We start from the raw sequence: 21,431 nt of genomic DNA, 5'->3' as shown, positions 1-21,431 counted from the left end.
CTTTACATATAATAACAGTATGGCTTGGTGTGTGAACAACAGTGCAGTCACTATAACAAACAAGTACCTATTAAAATTTTAGTTGCGTTGTTGTTTCTTTGTTTGAAGACGTTATTGTACTAGTATCCTTCCCTTCTTTAGGTACACTTTACTTATAATAACAGTATGGCTTGGTGTGTGAACAACAGTGCAGTCGCTATAACAAGCAAGTACCTATTAAAATTTTAGTTGCGTTGTTGTTTCTTTGTTTGAAGACGTTATTGTACTAGTATCCTTCCCTGCTTTAGGTACACTTTAATTATAATAACAGTATGGCTTGGTGTGTAAACAACAGTGCAGTCACTATAACAAAAAAGTACCTATTAAAATTTTAGTTCCGCTGTTGTTTCATTGTTTGAAGACGTTATTGTACTAGTATCCTTCCCTTCTTTAGGTACACTTTAAATATAATAACAGTATGGCTTGGTGTGTGAACAACAGTGCAGTCGCTATAACAAACAAGTACCTATTAAAATTTTAGTTCCGCTGTTGTTTCATTGTTCGAAGACGTTATTGTACTAGTATCCTTCCCTTCTTTAGGTACACTTTACATATAATAACAGTATGGCTTGGTGTGTGAACAACAGTCCAGTCACTATAACAAAAAATTACCTATTAAAATTTTAGTTGCGCTGTTGTTTCTTTGTTTGAAGACGTTATTGTACCAGTATCCTTCCCTTCTTTAGGTACACTTTACTTATAATAACAGTATGGCTTGGTGTGTGAACAACAGTGCAGTCGCTATAACAAACAAGTACCTATTAAAATTTTTGTTGCGCTGTTGCTTTACTGTTTGAAGACGTGGTTGTACTAGTTTCCTTCCCTTCTTTAGGTACAATTTACATACAATAACAATAGGGCTTGGTGTGTGAACAACAGTGTGGTCGCTATAATACACAAGTACCTATTGAAATTTTAATTGCGTTTTTTTTGAAGACCTTATTGTACTAGTTTCCTTCCCTTGTTTAGGTACAATTTACATACAATAACAATACGGCTTGGTGATTTTGACCTTAGCAAGGATGAGCCGATACCACATCATATTGGACATGAAATAACAGTTGGAATACGAAGAGCGGTTATTCATAAGGATTATAATCCAAAGCTGTAAGAAATGTATCTCCGTTAATTATTTTAATTAATAGGGTAGATAATAATTTATCTGACAAAATTCTCTTTAATCTATGCATAATATATTTAGTCAAGCTCATATAGGAAACCAAAGAAAGGAAATGAGAAAAGAATTAATATCCTTTAAGTCGTCGCTCTAATCCTCTTACTAAACAAGCAATAATTGTAAACATTTCTTATTTTAAGCATAAACAGAGTAAGCCATAGACTTGTCTCATTAAATAGGCTTATGTATATGAAATATGTATACATTATAATTTTTTTCGAAAACGGCATTATATTTTTTATTTTATTTTTAATTGGCGTATTACCATTTTTCGGTGGGAAAAACGATCTACAAAGGCCATGACTTTGAAAAAATTTGTTTCCCCGTCCCAGTCCCCTTTATAGTTTTCTTAAATCGTCTGCTGACTGAAATTAGAGACCCCTGAAGATTGAAAGCCTTGTGCATACGTCGTAGGAGTTTCAAAACACTATTTGCTTTGACAAAATAGTTGATTATGTGCTTTTAGCGAAAGACATTCCCATTCCACAGCTGTGAAGTGAGTTGGGATTCTTAACTACTTCGCATTATATGCTAAGCATTGCGGCAGAAAAATTACAATAATCATTTGTACGCCAAGGGACCGAGCTTCGCTCGGCGATTGTTGTTCATCTAAAAAGATTGTTCATAATAAGATAATTGTTCGTTTTCCGGTGTGAAGAAACGATCTAAATAGGTCACGACATTGGGAAAATTTAGTTACAGCCTTAATTATTTTCGAGGAAACATTTTTCATTTGAATGAAGTCACAAATACTCAACATCCAACACTCTAATGGTTTTCTAACTTTCTACAGCGAATAAAATAAAGTAAAATTAAAACTGTTTTGCAAAGGAGATTAAGAAATCTTCAGCAAGCGAAGCTTGGTCCCCTTGTACTATTCACTAAAACGGTACAATTTTTACCTTTAGCATTTTTAACAAATTAAACCACTGTTAATTTAAAAACACTCACAAATAATTTACAAACTAAGTTAAAAACTACTCCAGACTACAAGTTTCATTTAAATATATTTTAAAAATAGTTAAGCCTATTCTATATTTGTTCCAAGGCTACGGAGTCGGTACAGCTTTGTTGGAGTCGGCAGATTTTTTTAAAGTCAGTACAGCTTTGTTGGCGACGGCAAAGCTTTGTTGCAGTCCGCACAGTTTTGTTGGAGTCGGCACAGTCTTGTTGGAGTCAGTACAGCTTTGTTGGAGACGGTACGCTTTGTTGGAGACGGTACGCTTTGTTGGGGACGGTACGCTTTATTAGAAGTCGGCACAGCTTTGCTGGAGTCGGCACAACTTTGTTGGAGACGGCACAGTTCTGTTGGGGGTCGGTACAGCTTTGTTGGAGACGGTACGCTTTGTTGGAGTCTGCACAGCTTTGTTAAAGTCAGAGCAGCTTTGCTGAAGTCAGTACTACTTAAGTTAAAGTTCTTATGACAGGAGTAAAACCACGGACGTTTAGGAGCCTGAATCAGAAAAAATTAGGAAAATCCAGTTCTAAAAGATCCCAAGCGTGTTTTCAAAATCTAGGAGTACGAGTCGATGCCATACATTTTTTTTCACAGGGATAGAAGTTTTCTTATGTGAAGCTGAAGCATTTGGGAAATGCTGTTGTACTTAGCTCATTTTTAAATTAAAAGTTATATTTATTGTAATATATATTTCAATATTTTCATTATGTTAACAGTATAATCAAGCAAGATACATATGATTAAAATATTCGACCCTCGTTGAGTATCATCAACGCAACAAGAGAAAAAATACATACCAAAGAAATATGCGAAATTAAACAGACTAGGTCTCGAAATGGTTAAGAATAAGATCTGACTCAAATAATTAATTGATCAGAGCTAAAATAAAATTCTGACTCAAACTAGATCCGAAGTTCCAAACTTTTTTTCGTTGTTAGAATGCAATAAAAACTTAAGGTACTTCAACTTTTCACAAATAGCTGAGATAAAAGCCAGTTCTATATATATATATATATATATATATATATATATATATATATATATATATATATATAGATATATATATATGCATATATATATATAACGATATACATACATGTATATAGTACATGCACATATATATATATACATATATATATATATATATATATATATATATATATATATATATATATATATATATATATATATATATATATATATATATATATATATATATATATATATATATATATATATATATATATATATATATATATATATATATATATATATATTCTTATCATAATTACAAGCAAATATTAGAATTTTAAATTCCACTAATTATGTTCCTATTTCTGTAAGAATAACCAAACAATAAGTTCGGTGGCAATTACAGCCTCTTTCTTCAACGCAGTTGTCAAAGATTTTCATTTTCAGTGACTTTTTTTCAGGCACAAAGAAGACATTGCTGTTTTAAGGATAACACAGAGTATGAACTTCAGTCCATTTATTCAAAGGATATGCCTTCCTCCCACGAGTGCTAAAACAGCCTTTGAAGGAAAGACGGCGGTTGTTGCGGGTAAGTTAAGGGTGACATATTCTCGCAACACTGCTAATTGCATTTCAACTAACAAATTAAGTTCACATGAGCTTAAAAACAAGAAAAGCGATAGATGACAAAGTGAATATACTCTTAAAACGAATTGCATAAAAAATAGAAATAAAAATTACTAAGGGACTAACAGGAATTGTAGTGTGCCTGGTGACCAAGGGCGTATCCGGGATTTTTGTTCTAGGGAGGGGGCAAAAAAAATAAGAAATGCATCAAAAATCGTCTATATGCATTTGTGTTACGTTTTAGGAGTTGGACAAAAATTTCGGGGGGTTCAAACCCCGTAACCCCTGGATCGGCATTACTGGTAACACGATTAAGAGGCACTTTTCGAGGTGATTTAGGGGCATTTTCAGTGTCCAAAACCGAGGAATTATTCAACAGAGAATTGCTGCTTATACTATAGAACCACATTCAAAACTAATAAGTGCGGTGCATATCCCGGTTTTCTTATCTCATTTTACTATTGCTTTTTAGCCCTCGGCTCTCTTGTAATCGTAAATTTTTGAAAATATCAAATACATTCTGGATAAAAGACACTGTAAGTTACTTCAAAGACTAGAAGTGCACGTCCACTCACTCTGAAAAAGTACCAACCCCATCTAGTGACTCAGTTCGGTCATTAAACTATCACCCGTCCAGGCCGACACTCGAGAACTTAATTCCAGACTCTTGGCCTAGATAGGGCCAATTCATCTGATGAAGTGGGGAGGGGGTGTTTCTACTTTAGCCTTTTTTAACAATCACATAATCGAAAAGTGTGAATATTATGTGTAACTTTCACTATTTTTGGAATGAAGAATGGTCTCCACCCCGAGTGCGAACTTTGATTTAGGTAATATACTTTCTTCTGCTCAACTGAAAGCCGCATTGATACTTATGGCAATATGACTTAAAGTTGTTTTACCCTCTTTTTTTGGAATCGAGGGTATAAGTCCAGAAAATAAAATTTTTGAAAATTTGGGACACTCTGTCAAAGATACTTTTTTTAAAAATTGATCTACAACACAAATTAGGACCGTGAAAAATGTAGCTGGTCCATTATTTCCAAAATCTTATCAATTTTAAGGCTTCCGAAATCCAGTGGAAACAGTTCTATCCAAGCCAGTTTTGACTTTGAAAAATAAATTCAAGCTTAGTTTATATAGTCAGCTTCACTTGGACTTTAGGCCTTAGCACAGCACTTCAAAGGACTTAAGTCAGATGCTAAGCCGGTGTTTTTTATTCAGTTAGGATCTCTTTTAATGGAATCTAGAAATTCTGGAAAACAGGAAAGGAGCAAAGGTAAAGAGTGGAAAACACTCTCTCTGATCTTGATTTGGGCTGTAGATTCCTCAATTTTTACCAAATTGAGCAAAAGACCATTATTTTGAACTATTATTAAATCGAAAATTGCTAGCTACAATCATGCTAGCGCATGATTAGAAAAACACTTGGCTCTAAGTGGCAATTATTCAGGGATGAGAATCATACAGAAAGTTGAGTAGGCCCAGGCAGTAATGCCAACTTAACTTCGAAGTAGCAGAACGACAGAAATTCTAGTTTTGCCCAAAACCCATGAATCTGTGTAACGTCGTGTATCTTATTGCCTGTTTTATGCGTCTAGGTGGCAAAACCTCATCATCACTATTCAGCAACGGTATCATATAACCGCAATAACCATTAAAGCTCTTCTATTTCCTTCGAAGAACGAATAAAATACCGCTGTTTTTGCGATGAGTTTTGCGTAGCATCGTGCATCTTATTGCCTAAGTATGCGTCTAGGTTGCATAACATCACCGTCTCTGTTCAACAATGGTATCAAATAGTCGCAACGAGCAGTAAAGTCCTCGTTTTTTCTTTGTCGGATCAAGAAAAGACCACTGTTTTTGCAACAAGCTTTATGCAACGTCGTGTATTTTATTGCCTGTGCATGTGTCTGGATGGCAAGGCCTCGACGTCGCTGTCCAACAATGTCATCATAGAGCCGCAACAAATATTGAAGTCTTCGCAGTTCTTTCGTGGGATTAACCTTTCACTGCAAAACTTAAAAGACAACATCCTACATGTAGGCCACTCCGTATCAATGTTTCAAAAGAATAATGAATCTCTAGACGACACCTACAATGCAAATGGACTGTCAAATTACAAAATCAAAGACTGAACTTCTTCTTGTCGATAGTCCCAAAATTAAGTTACCAAGTGACCGTATGCCCGAGCCACACCATAGTCACATCTATCAATAAAGAAAGCCAAGTTTTATGAATGACGTAGGTTTTTTTTTGATTTTACAGTCACACTTGTATTGCAGAAGTAGAAATTTAAAATTGCAAGAAATTGGTTTAAAAAACTTACACTTACACCACCACTAATTTGTTTCCAACTGTTCTCTAGTAATACTACGTCTTCTTAGCATTTGTCAGATTTCTGTTACAAATAGACAAATTGCAGTTCCAAGCTGTTAAATGTTCAACTCGAGAAAATACGAACCACGCATATATGTGGTAAAGTTGACTATATCAAAGTCAGAAATTGATTTTAATAGAAAAAAGACGCAGAATGCAAATTGCATATTTTAAAAAGTTTTGAAATGACCACTTTACTGAGAGCTTACTGGATATATAGTTGGCATACGGAGTTTTGAGATACCAACTTCCCTGATAGAATACGGGAAGTGTGGCCGGGGTATCAAATATATATACAAAACTTTTAAGATAAGCGATGGTCTTGAGCCTTAAGCTTGTTTAATGATACCGAAAACTGGACTAACCAGATTGTTTTGGTATAGTAAGAGTTATATGTGTATTTGCTTATTATTTGCTAAGTACTTATTAATTTATTTACTAATTACTTGTTGATGATTGTACCTGTAACCTTCTATGCTTAGGTTCAATAAATAATGAACCTAATTCTTCCTCTATAAGACTCAGCAGGTTATTCGCCTCTAATTTAGTCGACCTTGCTAGCTACCGAGGTGGGGCTATCAACCCAAGTTTAGGACCACGAAACCACACGTAAAAGAATAGGGCAGGGGACCCATTATTATAATTGGTCCAATAATCAATTAACTTCACTAGATCTAGAAGCTGATAGAAATTGTTTCATAATATTTCATAACAAATAATTGGCGCTACAATCGTTCGTAATTTAGATTTTATCAACAAATTTGACTATGATGTAAAATTGGCAGTACTATGAGAAAAACCCCACGAGTTATTCATGTAAGAACCTGGGCCTCCTTATATCATCAAAGTTAAAGCGTACTCACTCTTATCTAATTCACCACTTCTGTTCATGTTTTGGGGCATTGGACGAGTTGAAGGCAATGGGTCTTTGCAGCCTGAGCCAAGGAGTATAGGTAATTTATAAGAGTGGAAACTGGCATCGGAAACTATCAACGCCATAAAGCATATGGCTACACTTAGCATTTTTTTTTCAGCGTAATTATAAAAATTATTAATTTAATTAGTGTAACTGGTAAAATTAGGCTAGAAATAAGTGTCTGATCTCAGTTCCAGACAGAAATAAAATAAAATAAAACAAGTTTTTTTAACTGAAAGTAAGGAGCGACATTAAAACTTGAACAGAAATTATTCCGTATATGAAAAAGGCTGTCCCCTCCTCAACGCCTCGCTCTTTGCGCTAAAGTTTGACTCTGTCTCACAACTCTTTTTTTAAAACAGTAAAAAACTTTAGCGTAAAGAGCGAGGCGTCGAGGAGGGGACAGTCCCTTTCAAACACGGAATAATTTCTCGAGGAGGGGACAGTCCCTTTCAAACACGGAATAATTTCTGTTAGTTTTAAGTTTTAATGTTGCTCCTTACTTTCAGTTAAAAAAACTTGTATTTTTATATAATTTTTGAACTTTTTTGAATTAATACAGGTTTTGATTTTGGCTCACCATTTATGAAAAACTAAAACGAAATTGGCATATTAATTTTACTTTATTTGGCTAAATGGCTTTCTCTAAAGTTGTTTAATGTTATTTACGAACGTTTTTAATAGCAATAAATATACATAACTTACGAATTAACTTACGCAACAAACTTCTATATTCGTATATTTTTAAAACATAAATTAGGGGTTCGCCCCCTCGTCAATACCTCACTTTTGCGCTAAAGTTCAAATTTTGTTCCAATTCTTTAACAATAACCCCTTAATCACAAAGGCCCTTAATTAGAATAAATAGCTTTTATGAAAGTACTAAAAAATCTTCGGCTTAAAGAGCGAGGTAATAACTAGGAGACGAACCCAATCATATACGTAATAAATTATGTTCGTTATAAGTTTTGATGTTGCTCCTTACTTTCAGTTGAAAAACTTGTTTTTTTATTTATTTATTATATTTCTGATTGTTTTTTCTAAATAATGCTGGGAAATCCGGCGCCCCCGTCATAGCATTCCCTTCCCCCATGAAAGCTTCCTCCATGGAAATATCCTACCACAAAACCCCCGACCCCCCCCCCACTACCAGAAAAAATACCCCCTGAAAACGTCTGTATACTTCCCAATAACCAATACTATATGCAAACATTGGTAAAGTTCATAACTTTCAGCCCCCCCCCGGGGACTTTGGGGGATTAAGTCATCCTAAAATACATAGTTATTATATTTTCAACCCTTCTGAACAAAATGGCTATCTCAAAATTTTGATCGGGTGACTTTGGGAAAAAATGAGCGTGGGAGGGGGCCTAGTTGCCCTCCATTTTTTGGTCACTTAAAAAGGGCACTAGAACTTTTAATTTCCGTTCAAATGAGCCCTCCCACGATAGTCTAGGACCACTGAGTCGATACGATCACCCCGGGAAAAAAAAAATAAATAAACACGCATCCGTGATCTTTCTTCTGGCAAAAAATAATAATTCCACATTTTTGAAAATAGGAGCTTGAAACATATAAGTAGGGTTCTCTGATACGCGGAAACTGATGGTGGGGTTTTCATTAAGATTCTGTGGTTTTTAGGGGGTATTGCTCCCTTTTTTCAAAAATCAGGCAAATTTTCTCAGGCGCGTAACTTTTGATGGATAGGACTCAGGGTTGCCACCGTCAGTAGGGTTTTACTAGATCTAGTAAAAAAAAACCTGGTAAATTTAGAGGATCTAGTAAATTTCCCGAGATCTAGTAAAAATTCAGGATTTGTAGTAAACAAAACTTTTGTTATTTTCCATGAATTCAGGGAAAAAATTAGGGTCTATTCATTACAAAATCTGACTTCCATTACGTTGGATATTATGGCTACTATTGCTCTCATTTTTGTAATTTCGCGTCAACCCTAGTGCTTAAAAATCTCTACTTTTCTCTCGGCTTCTTCTTGATACTCGCTTTGAAAGGCAAAACTATTTAAAATCAGGACTTGTATGCCGCCTTAATTTGTTTTCAGAAAATTTTCTCAGACTCTCATAACAGCTGCTACGTTTGTTAGTTAGCCTTGTCCCTTTTTAAGGACGCTGCTGAAAACGAACTTTTTCCATACTTGTTCAAGTGTCTTTCTGACTCTCTGCAGCTTGCCCCATTCAAGTGCTAGAGCAGAGAGACAGTTCTTGATTTTGTCGGTCATCAAAACTAAAAACCAGAATAGGCTAAATGTCTCGAGTGTTTCGTCCCTGATAAATACGAAGCAACTAGTTCTCAGGACTTCAAGTGGAGTACATGACTGGGTGATCCCCAGCGATTTGATTCGGGCTATCAATAAATGGAAATAAGTAGATCCCTTCAGTCAGAATTCAACACTAGTGGATACTTTAAATTCGGATGAGGCCGAGGACGATTAAAGCCTTTTAAGTGCAACTTTTCTAATTGTGACTACATATTTTCCTTCTTACTTTTCAATTTGTATGATTTGCCTGACCTGAAGACTATTGACACAATGTTTTTTTTTTTTTAACTAATTATAGTATGTTATAAGTTTCCTTTTTCTTGGCAGCTCTAGTCCAATTGGAGGTGCACTTTTTAATTTGCATATTTTTACAACTAAACCGGTAGCCGATTACGTCATTTCCGTTTTGAAGTGACTACATTGTATTGGTTTTTGATTCCCTTGAATACGAACGAGAGAGAATCCAGAAAAAATCAGTTTAAAAAAAAAAACCTAAATTCGATCCTTTAAAATTTGCCAGGAAGCGTTGCAGGCACCTTACCCCCTATTCAAAGACCAACCCAATTTGCGTTTTAAAAGTGACAAATTCTTTTTTAAAAATGTAAATCACCAGGACTTGGACTTAAAACCTAAGAATAAACAATGGGGGACACTTTTCAAAAGCGGTCACTCTCAATCACACCTCAGATTCTAAGCACTCCCTCGCCTGAATTTTTCTTCATTGATTGTTTTTTAATTTTTCAATATAACTTAATTTTATGACCTGACCATTGATGAATTTAAAGCCGGGCTTCACCAACAGGATTTCCACAAAAACAGATGCGATTTAGTGAATTTTCCCTCTCAGATTTAGTAAATTCTTCCAAACCAGAGTGGCAACCCTGGTGGGACTAAACTTGATGAAGCTTACATATTTGAAATCAGCATTAAAATCTGATTCTTTTGATGTAACTATTAGTATCAAAATTCCGTTTTTTAGAGTTTCGGTCACTATTGAGCCGGGTCGCTCCTTACTTACAGTTCGTTACCACGAACTGTTTGAAAATGATTACAGAACCTGTCAAGCGTCGCCAAACTCTAGATGGCATTGGTACTAGTTTTTTTTTGTCGACACTAATGCCATTTTCCACTCTACTCTATGGCATGAACCTCGGCTCAGTTTGGTCAGTTCACACATAACAACAATAGTAATCATAGGAACTTCTTATTGGCAAAAGAAAAGTTTCATACGATTCTTGCTTGCACGGGTTTTTATTGCTACTGTAGCTGTAAACTCTAGCTTCCTTCTGAAAAAATATCACGACAACAGAAAGAAAGGTTATAAAAAGGGCATTCTACAAATGACTCTTTGTGGCACCGAAATGGACGCATATACAAGAAGCATCATATTACAGACAGCCTACAAGCGGTTGAACATGGCCTTAAAATGTGTACATTCCGTCTTTTAAATTTTGTTTTCTTAACCGGCAGCGAATCAATAAAAGGATAAAGATGCAACAGAGCCTTAGATAGTGCATATGGGATGGACGGGTTACGGGCCAGACACACGTCGGTTTTATCGGGCACCGATCTCATCAGCTCAGTGGGCAATTAATAGCGGTACAAAAACAATGCCCTTTTCGCAAGAAATTCAAAACCTAGCATCATGGACACCAATAGTCAAATGCAAGTTATCAAAAATTGCATGACTGATCTCAACTTATTTAGTTCTTTAATTATTAAAATTCTATTTTTTTCTAAATTTGTATTTCATTAAAAAAAATTTAACTAAATTTTAAATTCTTTCATCATTAAATTACGAAGTTCTTGTATTGTTAAATACTTAATTGTTATTATTGTTATTTAGTTCTTTTGGTTTTCCTGCTGAAGAGAAGGAAAAGATTGAGGATTTCTTTTTTTATAACTACGATGAAATTCGGCGCCGTTTTTGTAAATTGGCACAAAAACTAGAAAATTTTTCAAGCTCAAATCGGAAATGTTTTCTTTGCAAATATTTGCGATTTGGTACATTGGCGCTGAAAAAAGCTACGCGTGTCCGACCCTTTATTGTCAAAGTTTCAGTTTCTGGGTGTTCTTCATAGAGACAAATTGAAAGCCTGTTGCCTAACGATGCAGCAGCAGGAATCAAACTCCTTGCCCCGTAATAAATCAATAGTGGTAATTATAATATATATGTTCGGATTAAAGACCTACAATTTTAAAGGTAATTAAACATGATTAAACTGGTAATTAAGGTCCGAAACATTGGTACTTGTCCATTATTCATACAACATCCAAGTTGATTCAAATTATAGATAAGGGGTTGAAACAACTGAGACACTTGGGAGATAGATAGGATATATGGAATTTGGGCTATATATTTGCGCATTGGGGTGGGGGGGGGGGGTAAGGATAGCGGGACTACATGCAAAACGTAACCAAATCTAACCTAACCAAAATACCAACTAAATGTTCAACTAAAATATAGCTACAATATAGTTTTCCACTGAGCAGAAGCTAATTCTCTCCGAGTGTTGACATCAATAAATCGGTTTATTGTATGATATTGCGAACCAAATTCTTGGTATTTTCTGAATAATGGATAAGTACTGTAACTTTTGAAAAAATACATTATTCAAATAGTTTCTTTTCAGGTTGGGGCACGGTCGCTTTTAGAGGTCCATCAAGCCCACATCTGAGAGAAGTAGAAGTACCAATTTGGCCACAAGATGATTGTGCAAAGGCAATGGGTGAATCAAAAATTTTTTCAACAAATTTCTGCGCTGGTGGCAGAGATCGAATAGCAGATTCGTGTCAGGTAAATCTCGGAATAATTTATCAGCAAGCCTGTAGCTAAAACTTGGTTAATGCATTATTTAGAACTTACCGCCAATAGTTCCCACTTTTGAATTGGAAAAATATCTCTCAAGGTTAACCAACATTCATTAAATTATATATCAAACAAAATCCTAGCTTACATATATCATACGTTTAGCAGAAACAACGTTAACGGTAGTTTTAAACGACCATTCTTTTGGCTGAATAGAAGGAGAAAGGTAAGTTTCACAAATTTCCTTAAGAATGTATGGTCGAATTCGCTGAAATTTGAATTTGAATTACACATATTTTAATTCATAACTCATTTACAAAACAAAAACTGAAAAAATATCAATTTTAGGGAGAAAGCAAACTTAAATGGACGAGGAGGGAGGGTGGGGTCAACGAGGAAGAGGTGGCGATAAAACGTCATTCAAGGTGGCAAAGATGATCTTGAAATTCTAAGAACTACAATTAAAACCGCCTGTCCCGAGGAACTCAAGAAGTGGCGACCATTAAGGCAAATATAGCCATGAAACTTACAAAGTTTTATGCCACTATCTTGGCCTTAGGTGGTTTGTACTGCAGGCAAGGCCGTATCCAGGGGAGCTAGAAGGTTTGACCCCTCCCCCGGATTGTTTGTCCGACTCGTAGAAACGTAACAAAATACATATAAACAAATTTTTGATGTTTTTTGCAGCCCCCACCCCCACGCAAAAATCTTGGATACGGCCTTGGCTACAGTGATATACAATGGTTGTGGCCAATGTAGATATTGGAATTCACTAGTCCCTTTTCTTGGCTCACATGAATTTCTATCTCAATGTATTTCAAAGATGTGGATAAGTAATGAAAAGGGAAAAACAAGTTTATCTCTGAGAAAAAAAAAATACAAAAAGAACGCCATCTGCTCATATTCACCGAGAACAAAGAATACATGCAAGACCTATATAACGATATGTGCTGCATTTATATTTATGTATGTATTTTTCAATTTATATTTGGGCAAAGAGAGGCAGTTTTGCCAAAAGAATGCAGTGGGTTTATTTGTGAACATATTTGTTAAACAGACCTATGCTCTACAGATTAACTAACTTCGAGCTATTCTATAATAATAAAATAGTTTTAAAACTATATAATTGTTTACATTTCAAAATTACCGACTCGAATTAAAAAAAAAAAATTAGGCTATTAATTGAGGTCCAAATTACAATAGAATTAAACTGATCTTCTTTTGGCGGCTTCTAGTTCGGATAAGTAACGCTGCATTGTCAGTGGTGCTAGTAGTTTTTTAATTCCTATTAAAAAAGTTTTAAGACACTTGTGTTTCCTCTCTTACCGAAAAAAACCTACTTTTCCCTCTGATTTCTATTCCGTCACGTTTAGTGGTTTGAATATGAAAAGGGTACGTCACTTTACGTTGAATTTTTGTCTTATTTTCAATTTTCAGAAGTTGCACGTTTTTCAAAAATTACCTTTCTTCCGTCAAGTTTAAGAGGTCCTGGTACATCGCGATAAAATTGGACATTTGTCAATAAAATACACATTTTCTAGTGTATTTGGGTTTTACTTGCTCAGTATTGCTCCTTTCTGAGCAAGTAATCAAGGGAACCAAGAGGGATTACAGATTGATCCCCCCCCCACACAAAAAAAAATCCTCTACATGCATCAGAAGGGTCACAGACATTTAGGAAATTTGGACATACTACTACTACTAACAACTCATCCGGGCAAACAGGATCTGAGAAATAATAAAGAAACAGTTTGACTAATCGGATCTTTTTCCTTTTTTTCCAGAAAACTTACTCAAATTGGAAAGACCCCTGTGTACCATACACGTATGTAAAAGTTTGAGGGAGGAATTCTTAAAATGAGAATATTATTTACTTTATCCAAGTACTTCTGTATTTGTCATAGAATTGGCCTGTGTTAAATGGCTTTTTTCCAATATGGCAGGCACTCACGTCTATCTTATATCGTGGTTACAGAGCGAACTGCAACCTAGTAATAGACACACACGGCCCATAGTAACCAAAAAAAACCTGAAACCCCCTAAAAAAGGCGTCTGATCAAAACAAAAAGCACACCATTGGAATCGTCTCGCCTTGGCCCCTTGGCTTGAACAACAAGGAAAATCATTTTTTTTTATGGGAAGCACTTATGTGGCCTCTTTTTTCCGTTTTCAGGTCGTTCGATACCTTAAAGGATCACACAATCTCTTCCATTGCAAATTTTTATGGTTTGCGCGGCCAACTATTCAGAATTGATTGGGTGGTGCCATAACTAGTATAGCTTTGATAAGATCCAAATAAACGACAAAAAACTAAAAGCCGACAACTCCTTTCCTGGAAATCTTATAAAAACAATTTAACTTCTCCAGTTTTGCGCCAAAGAGATTTAATCTGGCACAAAGATTCAGATTTAATGAAACTTACATCATGACATACCGTTTTTTTTTTTATTTAATTTTTTTACTGAACAGAGCAGGATTTTCTTCTTAAATTTCAGGAAAGGTCAGTTCCTAAAAATATTCTAGTATACCTGCTTGGAAAATTTTAATAATCAGCTCAAAAGAAGTCTCATTGAACAAAGTGACAGCTTTGGAAGTTTCTTGTTGGTCTAACTGCCTTGATTGAAATCTTTGTAGACAAAGGATGTAAATTATTTATGCAGTACGTGCATTGATTAGACAGCCTTTTGCTTTATAATTAGTATTATAAGTTAGACATCATAGGTTTTATTTGTTTTAAACTAGCCTCTCAAAAGCTTTTCGAACTGTCCCCTCGAAAGCTTACATCTAAGATCCCTTATCAATCGACACCAAAATTGCTTCGGATGCTCCCTGTGGTGCTGAGAAAATTTGCTAATGGGTTCTTTGTCTTTGAGAATGTAAGCCAACGCTGAGACTCGAAAATAAAATGTTAGGTATCGAACGGCCCCAACTAATTAAAAGATCAGCAGGTATGAGAACACATTATGAGTGGCCCCGAAGATAGATAATTGGTAGCTTTATGGTAGCCGAAAAAAAAACAAGATAAATCGGTAATCTAGGGAATACATTTATCTACATCACTTACCAAAATGTTTTAGTCTTCAAACTATGTAAATCAAACTAAAAGATTCAGGAGTATATTCTAGCACAGCTACACACCTGAAATAAAAGAATAAGGTTTAGAAAATCTCTGGATCTCCATGCCTCAAGGCTCGCAGAAGTAATTGCGCTCCTATGTGGACAAGTGTCACAAGGTCCGTAGCAGTCATGGATACTGCTACTAGACAAGCCTGGCTAGTTTTAATTAGTTATCATGTTATGCAAATACTAAAGAGAACGACTAGCACTCATCACTATGCCAAACAACTAGAGGGCAACATAACTACGCATACTCCTTCTCCACTCCACCCTTTTCAAAGCAATTTCGTTGTTTTATCGATTTTTCAATGACAATGCCAAAAAAGGTCTTTTCGGCAACGAAAACAAAAAACCAAACAAAATATTTTCCAATATCTAGGGAAGGGGCAACTGCCCCCTTGCACGCACCCCCACCCTCAACTGACACAACTGGCCGTTGTCAGAATCGCTTGTCGGAATACAACTGGCAAAACACTATTATACTATATACTACAGGGTGTTCCAAAAGAAACAGTGCACTGAACACAAGAAAGGATATTTATACATTTAAAATATTTAAATGTAGTTGAAAATGTTTTCCAAAAAGATTTTAAATATTATATTTAGATAATTTAGAATTCTTTCCATATAAAGTGCATGTTGTTCATGAACTGAAGCCTCAGGATTCAGAAAAACGCGTACTCTTCTGTCGGTGGTTTGAAAATTTTATTCTAGAGAAAGGTGAAAACATTTTAAACCATACATTCTTCAGTGATGAAGCATGATTCCATTTGTGCGGGTACATGAACAGTCAGAACTATAGAATATGGTCAACAATAAATCCTCATGCTCTGTTTCAGAAGCCACTCCACGATCAAAAAGTTGGTGTTTGGTGTGCTTTGTCAAGGCGGCGTATAATTGGACCTATCTTTTTTGAAAACACCATCACATCTGATTGTTACATTCATAACATCCTGGAGCCATTTTTTGATCAACTGAGGGAGCAAGAAAAGCAACAAGGCTGGTTCCAGCAAGATGGTGCAACTGCACATATGGCTCGTGTCAGTATGGCTGCAGTTGGTGATGTCTTTGGGGATCGTGTGATCTCTCGTGGTTTGTGGCCACCTCGATCGCCAGATTTAACACCTCCTGACTTTTATTTGTAGGACAAATTGAAAGGCAGTGTATGCTGACAATCCTCGAACTACAGATGAACTGAAGCAGAAAATATCAAGTGTTATTCAAAACATCAAACATGATGAACTTGAATGTGTTTTTCAAAACATGCAGTGTCGCGCTCGTTTATGTCTGCAGGTGAATGGCGCAGACTTTCAACAGTTATTTCAGATCATATCTTACTACACGAGTCAATCCTCGTACTTTAGTTGATAAGGTATTAGATTTGTGAGTATTTGCAATATATAGTATGTTTCTGTGAGTTTTGTTTCTTTGGGTTATTAGCATATTCCTACTGCACTGTTTCTTTTGGAACACCCTGTATAATGTTAAATCCTTTTTTAGGGAGATTCTGGCGGTCCGCTAATGCTTCAGATGCAAGATCATCGTTTTGCTGTTGTTGGAATTGTTTCTTGGGGTGTAAAATGTGGCGACATAACTAAACCAGGAGTTTATACACGAGTTGCTCAATATACAGACTGGATACTGAGTGCAGTGAGACTCACTTACAAAGATGATGACAAGCATCCTCTGTGAACTACAAAGAGAAGAAGGTGAACAATTGAGCCAAAGAATATGTTTACAGCAACAATTAAGTGTATTTATGACGATTTGCAGTGATAATAGAATCGTAGATATATAAAAATATTTAAATATATACAACAGAAATGACATGATTAACTTTAATATAATATCCAGGACTTTTTTTCTTGGGGGAAAGGGATTTAAACAGTAGTTCCAAAAACTGAAAATTCTGCCTAACACCAAACCGTAATGTATATGGATGAATCCTAGATGGTGAAACCGTTCAGAATGCCACATATTTAAGTGTCTCTGGAAGAAAACAAATTTTAAGCCTTGTGGTAGATGTGAAACACTGTGATCTAGATAGATGCGAGACGTTCGATCACTTTGTTTTGAGCTAGTTAATTCTATAAATAGCTGCAGAGATAAGCGTCGTACCCAAGGTTTAGATTTTATAAGGGAACTGGATGAAATTTGGATAAGGTGATCTTGAGCCATTTCATAAATAAAAAGTGCATATTTTTATGCAATTCTTTAGACTCAGAAGAGGGGAAAGGGTCAATTCCATACATAAACGAACAGACCAGAACCATACTGATGGGTTTTCTTTTATATGGAGGAAATTCACATTAAAAAAAAGGCTGTTTTTCTTTTCTTTATTCAAACAAAATATTTATCCATAATGTAAAAAATAAAAATCACATCCAGGAGGAAAAGTGAAAACCCGACCAAATTCAGTGACGCCCATTGGGGGAGGGGGACAGCAGGGGATGGCACTTGCCCTCTTAGATCTTTGCCCCCCCCTCTCCCCTTTGATTTGAAAAACACCTTTTTATATTTCCATTGAAAAAGGTCTTTTCTTGAGGTTTGTTTAAATTTTTTATTGAAAAAGACCAACCGTCCCCTCCAGATTACGAAAAATTTATTTTGTCCCCCTACCCTACATATTCATTAACAGACGAGCGCTGATTCTATTTGCCTTTATCTGGGCCGAAATTGTTGTTTTGGAGAAATGGCGGACCTCTGCACTTTACTCTTATCATGCTCTCTTTTGTTGCTAAAGGCGGGCATTGGAGCTTTCTAGGTCGATTAGAATAAACGCTCACCCAATATTCTGCAACTATTATAGGCAGGACAATAGCACTACCTAAGCAAAGATTGACATAGCTTCTATGTGTAATATTTTTCTTCACTTGGTCACTTTGTATGGAAGGAGTTGTCTTATAAACTTTGAAAAGGACACATTCGAATTGAAATTAAAAGTTCTAGTAACCTTTTTATGAGCCAAAGGTGATTGTAGAACTAACAGCCCCTCTCCCGCTCCCTTTATAGCTGCCCTTCTCCAAAAGAAATCCTGTTCAAAATTTTGAGACACCTATTTTGTTTAAATTAGTTTTATTTGTTAAATTAGGTCCTATAACTATACCTCTGGGGATGACAGCCCTCCTGAGGTCTTGGGGCAAGGGTTATAAGTTATGCTGGTTACCCATTGTTTACACGTTGTAAATAAGGCGCAACTCGGCTCAATGGTAACCAATACTCTAAAAAAAGGAATTTTGATAATTAATGCATCAAAATAATTGACTTTTTATGCTGATTCTAAGAGTATAAATTCATTAAGTTCGATAGGACCCATCAAAAGCTACGAGCCTGACAAAATTTGCGATATTTTCGAAAAAGGAGGGAATCATACACAAAAGGTCAAGGAATCTTAATGATTCAGCACATCAGAAAACCCTACTATAGAGGTTTCATGTTCCTATCAACAAGAATGTGGAATTTTATATTTTTCACCCCAATAAAGATCACGGACGCGTGTTTATTTGTTGTTTTTTATCCAAGGGTTGATTATATTGATCCAATAGTCCTAGAAGATCGGGAGAGGGCTTATTCGAATGGAAATTAGAAATTTGAGTACACTTTTCAGAGACCAAAACGATTGAAGGGCAACCATCCCCCTCCCGCGCCCCTTCTTCCCCAAGGACTTCCAATCAAAAATTTGAGATAGCCATTTGGTCCAGCATAGTTGAAAAGTTCACTAACTATGCCTCCCATTACCCCCCACAGCCCCTGAGGGAAAGGCTGTAAGCTATGCAATTTGTCCATTGTTTAAGTATACTATTTGTTATTGGGAAATATAAAGATTTTTTTTAGGGGGGGGGGGAGTCCACGGGGACAATTTTCCGTGGGGTGGAAAGTTTCCGGTAAAACTTTTCCTGGGAAGTTTTACACGTGGGGGGGATTTCCTGGCACGACTTGAAAAACAGGCAGAAATCAAATATAAAAAACGAACTTTTTTCAACTGAAAGTAAGGAGCAACATAAAACTTAAAATAAACAAAATTTATTATGTATATGAGGGGGGATCCCCCTTCCTCTTCCCTCGTTCTTTACGCTAAAGCGCGACTTTTGGTCCCAATTATTTAGGTAGAACTCCTGAAACAGTTGAATTTGATTGAGAAGTATTTTTAAAGAGCTTTAAGACTTTAGAGTAAAGGAGAGGGATGATGGAGGGATATACCCCTCATGTACGGGAAAATTTCCGTTCGTTTTAAGTTTCGAGGTTGCTCCTTACTTTCAGTTGAAAAAAGAACTTGTTTCTTTATTTAATCTTGGGAAAGGCTGGGGGCATTAAGTTAACACTTTGAGGGGTTGAACTACCCAAAAGACACTAAGTACATTCAGGTTGTCAAAGGAGCATATTTATAATATCCCAGTAAAGGATAAGGGTATTAAGCTAAAACTTTAAAGACATGTTGAGGGTGATTTAGAATTAAGTCAACAGACATTAGGCACCTTGAAACTTAAACAAAGACACCTCACCCCCCCCTCAACATGTCTATGGAACAGCTGAGGAGGTTAAGCTGAAACTCTTAGGGCATACTGAACGGGATGTTAACAAGCAAAAAGACACTAAGTGCATTCAGTTTATCAAAAGGGCAGATCTGCAATATCTGAGGAAAGGCAAAGGGTAGTAAGTTGATAGAAACTGTTAGGGTATGTTGAGAGGGATGTCAAACTAAATCAAACATACTATCTTTGAAAGCACACCCTCAATATCTTAGGAACAGCTAAGGGTATTAAGTTGAGACATACAGAGAAAATCGAGGGTGATGTTCAACTAACTCAAAGACACTATGTGCCTTCAGGTTGCCGAAATGACGTATCTGCTATAACTAAGGAATAGCTAAGGGTATTAAGTTTCAACTTCCAGTATAAGTTGAGGGAACTTATGAACCAAATCAAAAGACACTGTATGCATCCATATTTTCAAAACAGCGCGTCTACAAAATCGTAGAAACAGCCAAGAGTATTAAGTTGGAATTTTCAGAGTATGTTGAACAAATCAAAGAACACTATGTATAAAGGGCATATCTGCAATGTTTCAGAAACGGCTAGGTATTACATCGTAACTTTGAGGGAATGTTGAGGGGAATACAAAAACTAAATCAAAAAGACATTATATATATCCAGATTGTCAACAGGGCGTCTATAAAATGTATCTGGAACAGTTGAGGGTATTACGTTTGAACTTTCATGGCAGGTTGTTGGAGATGTTGAACTAAATCAAAAGACACTATGTACACCAAGGTTGTTAAAAAGGGCTATCAACAAGATCTCAGGAACGGCTAATGGTACATCTTGAACTTTCAGAGCATGTTGAGATAAATTAAAAGACACTAAGTGCATCCAGGTTGTCAAAAGGGCGTATCTCCAATATCTCAAGAACAGCAAAGAATGTTATGTTGAAAATTTCAGGGAATGTCGAGGGGGATATTAAACTGAATAAAAAGATACTATGTACATCCACGTAGTCAAAACGGCGTGATCGCCCATATCTCAGAAACAGGCAAGCTTATTAAGCTGAAACTTTCAATGGATGTTAAGATAAATCAAAACACACTATGTTCATCCAGGTTGTCAAAAAGGTGTATTGCATCTGCAAAATCTAAGGAACAGTAAAGTATATTAAATTGCAACTTTCAATACACGTTGGGAGTGATATTGAGCTAATCAGAAAACTCATATATGCCCATATTTTCAAAATGACGTATCTGCAGTTTTACAAAAACTGCTGAAGTTATCAAGTGTGAACTTTCAGGGAACATTGAACTACATCGAAGGACACTATATGACTCAGTGTTCTCAAAAAGGCATAAGTGCAATATTTCAGGAACAGCTTAATGTATTACATTGAAACTTTTAAGGAGGATGTAAAACTAAATCAAAAGACACTATACGCATCCAGATTGTTATAAGGGTGTCTGGGCAAAGCGTATGTGAAAAGCAAATATGGGTATTACGTTGGAACTTTTAGGGCAGGTTATTATAGATATTGAATTAAATCAAAGACACTACGCGCAACCAAGTTGTCAAAGGACGTATCTGCAATATCACAGGAATGGCTAAGTGTATTAAGTTGATACTTTCAGGGAAAGTTGAGGGAGATCCTGAATTAAACAATAAGACACTATGGGCGTCC

The 21,431-nt window shown here is 35.9% G+C and overlaps 2 protein-coding genes across 5 annotated transcripts in view; one reads left to right on the top strand and one right to left on the bottom strand.

The window, feature by feature from the left end:
- The window catches only part of LOC148942596 (venom protease-like), a 36,600-nt gene extending 19,504 nt beyond the window's left edge, over positions 1–17,096 (top strand). For both annotated transcript variants that reach the window (XM_089102588.1, XM_089102587.1), the window contains exons 3-6: positions 1,009–1,146; positions 3,608–3,735; positions 11,977–12,140; positions 16,770–17,096. In XM_089102588.1, coding sequence (XP_088958714.1) covers positions 1,009–1,146; positions 3,608–3,735; positions 11,977–12,140; positions 16,770–16,961 — 622 coding nt within the window. In that variant the 3' untranslated portion in view covers positions 16,962–17,096. The remainder of the gene's footprint in view (positions 1–1,008; positions 1,147–3,607; positions 3,736–11,976; positions 12,141–16,769) is intronic.
- LOC148942595 (uncharacterized) overlaps positions 1–21,431 on the bottom strand; it is a 156,108-nt gene that overhangs the window by 108,203 nt on the left and 26,474 nt on the right. For all 3 annotated transcript variants that reach the window (XM_089102582.1, XM_089102581.1, XM_089102583.1), the window contains exon 2: positions 15,217–15,290. The gene's annotated coding sequence lies outside the window, so the exon portion shown is untranslated. The remainder of the gene's footprint in view (positions 1–15,216; positions 15,291–21,431) is intronic.

Source organism: Artemia sp. Qi Xiang Cuo, chromosome 16, assembly GCF_049724085.1.
Source record: "Artemia sp. Qi Xiang Cuo chromosome 16, ASM4972408v1, whole genome shotgun sequence".
Classification (NCBI taxonomy): domain Eukaryota; kingdom Metazoa; phylum Arthropoda; class Branchiopoda; order Anostraca; family Artemiidae; genus Artemia; species Artemia sp. Qi Xiang Cuo.
The sequence above is the reverse complement of the archived record's forward strand: the minus strand, read 5'-3'. Positions and strand labels throughout refer to the sequence as shown.